The 10097-nt window shown below is 34.9% G+C and overlaps 2 protein-coding genes across 2 annotated transcripts; both read right to left on the bottom strand.

Moving 5' to 3' along the window:
- Positions 1 to 1827: 1827 nt before the first annotated feature.
- On the bottom strand, positions 1828 to 3403 carry LOC111779051 (U-box domain-containing protein 21-like). Its single transcript, XM_023659108.1, has 2 exons — positions 2908 to 3403; positions 1828 to 2704 (listed from the first exon to the last, which is right to left on the bottom strand). Exons 1-2 carry the CDS (start codon positions 3401 to 3403, stop codon positions 1860 to 1862), a joined length of 1341 nt encoding a protein of 446 aa, XP_023514876.1. The 3' UTR covers positions 1828 to 1859.
- A 2588-nt stretch (positions 3404 to 5991) lies between these two features.
- LOC111788078 (aspartate-semialdehyde dehydrogenase-like) lies at positions 5992 to 9411 on the bottom strand. The gene is made up of 7 exons (XM_023668245.1): positions 8769 to 9411; positions 8368 to 8454; positions 8195 to 8239; positions 8004 to 8099; positions 7765 to 7866; positions 6414 to 6568; positions 5992 to 6328 (listed from the first exon to the last, which is right to left on the bottom strand). Exons 1-7 carry the CDS (start codon positions 9324 to 9326, stop codon positions 6247 to 6249), a joined length of 1125 nt encoding a protein of 374 aa, XP_023524013.1. The 5' UTR covers positions 9327 to 9411; the 3' UTR covers positions 5992 to 6246.
- Between the last annotated feature and the right edge of the window lie 686 nt (positions 9412 to 10097).

The following is a 10097-nucleotide window of genomic DNA, read 5'->3' as shown; positions in this document are numbered from 1 at the left end:
ACTTTATTTGATAAATATTTGATTTAGCTTTTAGAAAAATTAAGCTTCCCAACATTATTTTGAGTTTTTTTAATTAATTATTTAAGAATTTTAAAAACCAAAATATAATTTTTTTTTTTTTTTTTTTTTTTGAAATTTGGTTAAAATTCAAATGTGTTATAAAATAGGAAAAGAAAACAAATTAAAAAAAAAAAAACAAAAACAAAACAAACCTTAACGATTGATAATTTTTTATAATGTTTTTAAAGATATTTATCCAGAGTATAATTCAACTAATTAATTATCTATCTAAATAATTTTTTTTTTTTTTTTTTTTTTATATCAAACCAATTAGGGCACCAGACTGAGGTATGAAATGAAGGACGAATTAAACTCGCTGGGCTATTACTTCTTTGCCTGGGGTAAATAGAATAGGTGCACGAGCTGACGACAACCATGCACCACCTGTGTCCGTGTTCCCGCTTTCAACGCTGCCCGACGCCCTTTGCTTTTCCAAATAAAAAATAATAATCTAAAATTGTTTTTTCATTATTCCCTTTAATTTTTATTTTGTAAACGATTAAAGCATGTGGAAGTGGCCTTGGACTAGGCCTTCGTCACACAGTTATTCGACATCGTAACAATTTGATTCTTTCTCTAAATATAATTTATACCTTAAACATTATTTCCCTTCTAACTTTTTAAATTTTATTCTTTAAACTTTTAAATATTCTATTTTAATCATTAAATTTAAAGGAAAAACATAATTTTCATTCATATTAATGCCTTTTTACTTATTATTCACCCGTTGAAATACTAAATACAATGTATAAGATATATACAAAATTGTATTATTTAATTAAATAACAAAAACGACACGATATTGAAAATTTAGAATAAAAAATAAAGTTAAAGAAAAAAAAAGATAAGTTGTGAAAAATGGGGAAATTATAGAAAGGGAGAGAGCTACCAAAACATTGCATTCAAAGTAAAAGACTTGGACTAAGTTTCTTCAACAATAAAACATAGAGAAAGACTTTGGACATATCTTAGTCATATAAACCTATTAAAATCCCATCCATTATAAAAATATAACCATTGAATTTTGTATATTAATATTCTTAGTGGGGCCGTCTGATTTCTCTTCAATTCACCCATTTTCTTGGTGGGGTTAGTGAAATATGAGAATTTGAACCTCCGATCTTAAAGACGTAAGTACTGGAAAGATTCTCGATCAGGTTAGTGAAATATGAGGATTTGAATCTCCGATCTTAAAGAACTGGGTACTAGAAAGATTCTCGACCAGGTCAGTGAAATATGAGGATTTGAACCTCCAATCTTAAAGGAGTGGGTATTGGAAAGATTCTCGACCAGGTCAGTGAAATATGAGGATTTGAACCTCCGATCTTAAAGAAGTGGGTACTAGAAAGATTCTCGACCAGGTCGTGAAATATGAGGATTTGAACCTCCGATCTTAAAGAAGTGGGTACTGGAAAGATTCTCGACCAGGTTAGTGAAATATGAGGATTTGAACCTTCGATCTTAAAGAAGTGGTATTGGAAAGATTCTCAACTAGGTCAGTGAAATATGAAGGTTTGAACCTCCGATCTTAAAGAAGTGGGTACTGGAAAGATTATCGACCAGGTTAGTGAAATATGAGGATTTGAACCATTCTCGACCAGGTTAGTGAAATATGAGGATTTGAACCTCTGATCTTAAAGAAGTGAGGACTGGAAAGATTCTCGACCAAGTTTAGTGAAATAAAATAAGAGGTCAGATGTTCGAATCTTACTATTATTACGGTTAAAAAATGGAAAAATGTATGTAATTTATTTTGTACAACAAACAAAAAAACATGAATAATGTAAGTAAATTTAGAATCAAAAGGTTCTTTTGAGGTCCTTAAAATCCAAAGAATCAATACATTCTAACCTTTCCCTATGAAGATTATTCAAGAGTTTCAACAGCTCAGTTGCTTTCTCCTTTGTCCATTCACTACAACCAACTTGCAACAACAACAATAGCTTTTGAAATGCTCCAACTTGAAGAGCTTCTACTTTAACTCCTCCATCTTCATCTTCTCCTTCTCTACTCTCGTGCTTTACGAGCTTCCAAACGATCGACACCGATAGCTCGGTCGCCAAATCCGACACTCTAAGTATCTTTTTCACAATCACGGGCATCGTCAAAGCATGCGCGTACGCCTCTTCTCTTCCTCGTTTGGTCTCGCAAATGCCATCAAACACTCCCAACGCCCTCTCGCATACGCTTCTCTCGGCGTCTACGAGGGTTTCGAGTAGCAAAGGGACCAACCCCATTTGAAGAAATGCCTTTGTGAAGCCCTCTTGATTGGAAGAAGAGGCTATGGCATGATATGTTATGAAAAGTGAGGCCTTTTTTGAAGATGAACAAATGGGTTCTTTTATGAGCTTCATAAGACCCTCTAATACTCCTTGGATTTCTCCTAATTCGCTTACTTTTTCAGGGTACGATGAAATTATCTCTTTCAATACCAAAATTGAACTTCTTCTTCTTGATTTGTCTTCTCCTCTTACAAACCACACCAATGCTTGCATTGAAGCTTCTGATTTTAGATGTTTAATGGCTTCTTCTTGTAGAGGGAAGATCATTGCCATCGTCCATAAGATTTCTTCTAAAATCTCGACCCTTTTCTCGAATCGTTCGGGTTTCGAAAACGCTTCGAATGCGGACGATAATACATTTCCTGTTAACATATAAACAAAAATAATGATAAAAAGGTTCGACCTTTGAATCTCGTAGCTAATTTGTAAGAGTCCTATTTGAGCTTTTCCTTAATAATTTTAAAATGGGTCGGTTTAGGAGAGGTTTACACACCCTTGTAACAAAGGGTATTTCGTTCTTCTCCTCAACCGAAGTGGGATGTTAGCTACGAAATAGTTTACGAACCTGTTCCATTGGCAATAATGCATTTCTTGTTCCTTTCACTTTCTTGTACCAATATCTTGATCTTCTCAACCAAGGACTTGCATCCCTCACAATCCTCCCGCCCGACCGCAGCGGCAATCTTGTCGAGAATCTCCCGAACCTGCACGGGGCTGGCGGGGACCTTCGGGGTCGGAATCCTCTCGATCCCATGAGCCCTATTCTCGACGCACCAAGCTTGGATCATCTTCCTTATATTGTGATTAGGAATGGAATCAATGGTGTGCAAAGGTTGGTTAGTGAAGGGGCAGCTGAAATTGCCTCCTTCAATCCATGTCTCAATGTTGGCTCGATCATAGGTGATGCCGGTGGACATGGTGACTGGATCTTTCATCAAGTCCAGCGATATTGGGCACAGGAAATGGCTCGGGATCGTCAGCTCCGCCATGCTGCCGCCGCCGCCGCCGCCTCCTCTAGCCATCCTCCGGGTAGCCCTCCGGCGTCGCCAAGAAAACATCATCATAGAAAGAAATTAGAGGAAATTAAAGAGAAGGGGTTGTTATTTATATTGGATAAAGATGGTGTTTATATGTGAATGGGAACATTGAACGGTCACGCGGGGGGAACTATAATATATATATATACATATATATATATATATATATAATTATATATAAAGTTGAACAAAGAGGGAATTAGTCGGACAGAAATGGGAGAGTTTGAATGTTGACCAAATAGAGAAAGAAGAAGGGAAGTTTGAAATGGTAAATGGATTTTATTTTATTTATATATATATATATACATATATTAATGCAAATTTTTTTATGGGTAATTTTAAATGAGGTGTTAGGAATCACGACCTTCCACAATATAAACTTTTATGGCTATGTTTTAGGCTTCAAAGTCGTCTCATGCCATGTCAGACTCTCTCCCAACCATCCTCAGGGAGAGAGACAAGATTATATTTTCTATTTTTACTGCTAAGTCATATTATTGTATTTTTATTTATAAAATATTATTATATTTAAAAATAAAAATTATCCATTAAAAATTAAAATCTCTGCTCCATTTTCTTCCGGTTGAATTATTTGTGATTTGTAAGGTTTGACCAAGTCATACCATGATTGAAATTAAGCCTAAATTTAAGGATTAAATTTAACCGATGGAAGGTGTGAGGATTAAACTAGTCATTCCAAAGTATAAATATGTATTTATTAAAATAATTGGAAATTTACATGTTTATAAAATAATTGTAAAAGATTTTTTTTAAAAAAAAAAATAAATTGTATGATACTAAATAAAATCAAATTAAGTTTGTCTTATAATTAAATCCTCACCCAATTATTGAATAAAAAAAAGACCTATAATCATAATTAATATACCTTAATTAAATTTGTTTTTAATTAACTTAATACATTCATTTATAAATTTTTAAATAGAGTAAATAAATAACAAAGAAGGAAAGGCTATTAATTTCTTTCCTTGAATGAAGCAAAATAAATTATTAAGAATTTAAAGTTATTGGGAATACATACGCGGAATTAAACGCGCAATTTGAATCGGCGGCTTTAAACGCGTGCCCAAATTCGGTATTTCACCTTTTTTTTTATTATTTTTTTTATTGCAAAACGCATTTTATCCCCATGCTTTTCTCCCTTATCACACGCAAATATATTTTTCATATCCTCCTTATTTTTTAACCTACTTATATTTCCTTTTATTTGGGTTTAAATTCCATTTATACCCTTGACCGTTTTACCACTTATATTTTAAATTAATAATGGTGTCAAGATTAAATAAAATCCAACCATGTTAAGATTTTGTTTTCAAAATCATTAATGCATAATTCTCACCTAATAATAATTATGTTTTCATTGTTTACTTTGATTTTAAATGACGTAAACATGCATATAGTAACAAGCTCAAACGGAACTAGATTTTGAAGAACGAGTCATTACTTTTTAAAAATGAACCAAAAAGTGCTCTTGAATTTCCCACAGAATTGAGGAGAATTTTTTGTTTGAAAGGGTGGAGAGAGTAAAATACAAGTCCATTGAAAACTCTATTGCGCGTAATATTGGAAATTGACTTGAAGTTGGCAATAGTTTTTTTAATACATTTTGGTATCTCAAATTGCAAATTTCTAAAATCTGCCGTTCAATTGTCCANTGATGCCGGTGGACATGGTGACTGGATCTTTCATCAAGTCCAGCGATATTGGGCACAGGAAATGGCTCGGGATCGTCAGCTCCGCCATGCTGCCGCCGCCGCCGCCGCCTCCTCTAGCCATCCTCCGGGTAGCCCTCCGGCGTCGCCAAGAAAACATCATCATAGAAAGAAATTAGAGGAAATTAAAGAGAAGGGGTTGTTATTTATATTGGATAAAGATGGTGTTTATATGTGAATGGGAACATTGAACGGTCACGCGGGGGGAACTATAATATATATATATACATATATATATATATATATATAATTATATATAAAGTTGAACAAAGAGGGAATTAGTCGGACAGAAATGGGAGAGTTTGAATGTTGACCAAANAATCATTAATGCATAATTCTCACCTAATAATAATTATGTTTTCATTGTTTACTTTGATTTTAAATGACGTAAACATGCATATAGTAACAAGCTCAAACGGAACTAGATTTTGAAGAACGAGTCATTACTTTTTAAAAATGAACCAAAAAGTGCTCTTGAATTTCCCACAGAATTGAGGAGAATTTTTTGTTTGAAAGGGTGGAGAGAGTAAAATACAAGTCCATTGAAAACTCTATTGCGCGTAATATTGGAAATTGACTTGAAGTTGGCAATAGTTTTTTTAATACATTTTGGTATCTCAAATTGCAAATTTCTAAAATCTGCCGTTCAATTGTCCAACAACTTGCAATACAATTCAAATGACTAAAAAAATATATAGAGGAAAAAAAAAAACAAAAACAAATGTTGTAGGATTAGCGGGTTCGGTCAGGTACCTTTTAAACTCGATCCAAATTGTTTTGGTTGAAAATTTCTTCAACTCGAACTCGAACAAATGATAATCAACCCGAATGGGTGAGAAAATGAAATGTTAATATCTAAAACATCTAAATGCAAGCAATTCATAAACAAAGCATCAAAGTGGTTTATTGTAAAAAAAAACTTTAACATCAATTCCAAATTTTTCCTTCAAATCAGAGATCTAAATGCAAACTCATAATCTTAATTGACCGTCGTCCTGCAAAATTTGCTCCAAGTTATGGATACAAAGACCGAGAGATGATTTTTTTTTTTTACCTTGAGAGACATTCTGTGATATCATATATAGCAACAACAAGAACTTTATCTAGCAATGTACCAATTTTCGGTCATCGTCGGGACTACAGTAACAACTCGGCGATCTGAACAGCATTAAGCGCTGCACCCTTGCGAATTTGATCACCACAGACGAAGATATCCAGGCTGCATCCATGAGAATCCCATTAGTTTTGTTTTCATTTTTCAATCAGGAAACAAACAGATAACTCTACGAGGTAGATGTTTATACCCTTTATTTCCATCAAGTGAAACATCCTGTCGGATCCTTCCAACAGCGACGTCATCTTTGTTTGATACTTTCAATGGTGTAGGAAACTGGTTGGCAGCCCGGTCGTCTATAATGACAACTCCAGGAGCGTTTTTCAGAATCTCTCTGGCAGTGTCCTGCATAAAACAGAAATAATAACTTAGAACTCGATTCGTGGAACTATACTTTTGCGACTAGAATCGTTGATCACAAACATAGCGAATGGTTACAGATTATACTAATGCAATTACAACTTTGACATAGAAGAATTAATCTACACAGAGAGGTATGAGGTGATCTATTGATAAATGAAGTCAGACATTTTTAGTCATGTGACACAAACATGAATCAGATGCAAATTTCAAGCATCAGGTACATTTCATGCTGGACTGATGATGATCTCAAATTCAACTGCGAGTGTGGGTTTGGAGAACCCATGACGAGAAAACAAATTCAAAGGAAAAGAGAACCGCAAATATCAGACTTTAAGAACTTCGCCATGAACATAACCGCAACAAGGTGGTAGGTTTTATTTGCTAAATAATCTAATGCTCTATAATTCAGTTTTTGGGAATTTATGAATTTTGAGCTTCCTATAAGAAGAAAGAAACGAGAACAATCCATGAGTACTTATAACTAACAATTGGCATCCATTATATAGTTATCAATCAAAGAAGTTCTTATACAGCGAATTTTACAATGTGCTCATTCATAGAGCATTATGAAGAAACATTCAATCAAGCATCTCCTAGTAAAATCAAACCTATGGAACGCAAATGTATCATGACAATATATTAGGAGGCCGATTGACAGAAGTCCAAATAGGCTGTAAAAGGCTTCACCACATGGCCTCAAAAGTTGAAAGCACATTCTCTTAGATTCAGCACCATCCTTTTGTGCATTACAAAAGCAAAAGATAGGCGGGAAAAGGCACTCTTTACACTATGCTTATAGCCCAATGTAAAACAAGTGCACTCTTTACATTATGCTTATAGCCCATCCACTAATCTTTGGGGAGGCCTCACCAACCCCAAGGCCAAATTATAAAGTTTTCAACCTAGGGGCTTAAATCCAAGACCTTGGAGGTTATCTCCAAGCATCCGAAGCCATTACCCTCAAGGCCTACCCCTTGGGTCCTGACATGATATTTTAACAACTAGGGTGGATTTCCATTCCCCATACAAAAGTCTGGGAAAAGGCACTTCAAAATCATTTCATTCTCAACCTAAAATAAGCAGAGGAAAACTGAAAATCTATATGCCAGCAATCAACAAATATCTCAAGAAGAATACACGACAGCACTGATCAAAACAATATCAAAATAAAATCTTACCTCATCAAGGGGATTCTCAAATTGAAGATTCACACTCTCAGCATGCGCACGCATGACAGGAACTCGTATGCAAGTGGCAGTAACTTTAACATTAGCATCACTCTTGAGGGGCATAAAGCAAGTCGGTTAGAGTACAACACGATTCCATTTACCAATTTCCAAAGAAAAACAATTCACAAACGTTGTGCAAATAAAGTTCAGGACGTAAGTGGTATCCATAATTCACAACCAACACTCACCCATATTTTCCGAGTTTCTTTTACTAATTTCATTTCCTCTTCATTGTATCCATTTGAAAGAACAGATGCATTGTGGGAGAACAAATTGAAAGCATACTGCACCAAGGAGAAGAAACTGAGAAAATTGCAATAGAAATTTGAGCCTAAAAAAAGGACACATAAAGATAAGTGCCATTGTAAAAGAGACTGACCTGATCCCTAAATATATTACAAGTTGGTGGTTTTCCTTCCAGGACCTTCAAAAAAGGAAGAGAAGCAAAACAGTTTAGAATAGCCATTGAAATGAACTAATAAACCATCCAAAAGATAAAGACGTCAAAGAAAAAGCAGTCCAGATTATGAGATACAATAAACGGAAAAAAACCTCGCGAGTTTGTTGCACAAGCTCTTCCATTGCTGCAGCACCAGCACCACTAGCTGCTTGATATGTACTAACAACCATGCGTAAAACCTGTCATTTTCAATACCGGTATCTATCTACCATTAAGGGTGACCTTGAAATGAAATTTAGGAGAGTAAAAAGTGATTTAGCACATTGAAAATACTTGTTAAATTTTCATAGCATTTTGGAAGTACTTAAATGCTTATAGGAGAAGCACTTAAAAGCACAATTAAGGAAACATCAAAAGGAAGTCTACTTTTGAAAGAAAAAGCAAAACCTGAGGGTAAAATCTCAAACTCAAACAAAGCTCGCGTATCATTCCCAAAAATTGTAAACAGAACAAAGGAAAAAGAAGAAGAAGATGAAAGAATCAATCGCAAAACCTTAGCGTGACGATGCAGAGGAGTGACAGCCATCAAGCAGATGATGGTTGAGCAATTAGGATTGGCAATCAAAGCGCCCTTGCCAGTCCCAACCTTAATCCCCTTCATGGCTTCGGGATTAACCTCCGGAATAACAAGAGGCACATTCTCATCCATCCGAAATGCGGAGCTATTATCGACCACAATAGTCCCCTTCTCAGCGGCGAGCGGTCCAAACTTCTTGCTGATGGATCCTCCAGCGCTGAAGAGAGCAATGTCCACACCATCGAAGCTATCCGCAGTGAGCTCCTCAACAATATGCTCTTCGTCATGAAAGCGAACAGACTTGCCAGCGGAGCGCTTCGAGGCTAGCATCTTAATGGAGCGATAAGGGAATCCACGGTCTGAAAGGACAGAGAGAAATTCCTGGCCGACGGCGCCGGTGACGCCGACGACGGCCAGAGAAGGCCCGTTCTCCTGATACGCCATACGAACAACTCTAGAGATGCGCCTTGATTTAGGGTGAGGAGAAGCAGTGGAGAAGAAGAAGGAGGTTCCTGAAGAAGCTAGAGCCGCCATTGTAGAGAGAGAGAAAGAAGAAAAGCTTCAATGGAGCTGAGGCGGCCGGTTACCCACTGAATAGCAGAGAAAACTGCTACTTTTTTTTCTTCCTAGTAATTTATATTTCCAAATTTTTAAAATATTTATTTATATATATATATACATTAAAGTTAATAGATAATAACTTTGATAATTTTTTGTAGTATCCTTTTTAATTGAAATTAAATTTTGGTATCTGTTATATAAAAAACAAAATATGTATTAAAATATATGTAAAACTATTATAAAGAGTTTAATTATTGTAATTAATACAATTTAAGTTTTTTTCTTCTTTATTTCTTCTTCTTCTTTATTACAAGTCCGAACTCGAGTTCAAACCCAAATTCACCCCTTATTTAGATTGATATTACGTGGACCGACATCTAGATTTAAGATTTTTTGCTTATTTTATTTTATTTTTATAGGAATAGAACAACGTTTAACCTAGATAACTCTAGGCACTCCAAACACAAACGACTAAACAACTTGGAGACCCGGACAACTCAACACTCTTAGCACCCCTAAGATGGACTTGTTAACTTCATAGACTTATCAACTCTAAATTTCATAACTCAACTCAGTACTCCAAACGACTCTAAAAGACTCGGCAAATCTTGTAAAGGATAATCATAGACTTAAGGGTATTTTAGTAGTCCTATAATTTTTTTTTTTTTTTTTTTTTTTTTTTTTTTTTTTTTTTTTTTTTTTTTTTTTTTTTTTTTTTTTTTTTTTTTTTTTTTTTTTTTTTTT

The sequence above is a fragment of the Cucurbita pepo genome, chromosome LG01 (genome assembly GCF_002806865.2).
Source record: "Cucurbita pepo subsp. pepo cultivar mu-cu-16 chromosome LG01, ASM280686v2, whole genome shotgun sequence".
NCBI lineage: Eukaryota > Viridiplantae > Streptophyta > Magnoliopsida > Cucurbitales > Cucurbitaceae > Cucurbita > Cucurbita pepo.
Note: the sequence above shows the minus strand (reverse complement) of the source record. Positions and strands in the feature narration are given on the sequence as shown.

Coding starts and splice junctions, on each gene's coding strand:
- LOC111779051 (XM_023659108.1), bottom strand. CDS start 3,403: ATGATGTTTTCTTGGCGACGCCGGAGGGCTACCCGGAGGATGGCTAGA. Junction 2,705..2,907: donor CATTATTGCCAATGGAACAG/GTTCGTAAACTA, acceptor ATATGTTAACAG/GAAATGTATTATCGTCCGCA.
- LOC111788078 (XM_023668245.1), bottom strand. CDS start 9,326: ATGGCGGCTCTAGCTTCTTCAGGAACCTCCTTCTTCTTCTCCACTGCT. Junction 8,455..8,768: donor CTCTGCATCGTCACGCTAAG/GTTTTGCGATTG, acceptor TGAAAATGACAG/GTTTTACGCATGGTTGTTAG. Junction 8,240..8,367: donor TTGTGCAACAAACTCGCGAG/GTTTTTTTCCGT, acceptor CCTTTTTTGAAG/GTCCTGGAAGGAAAACCACC.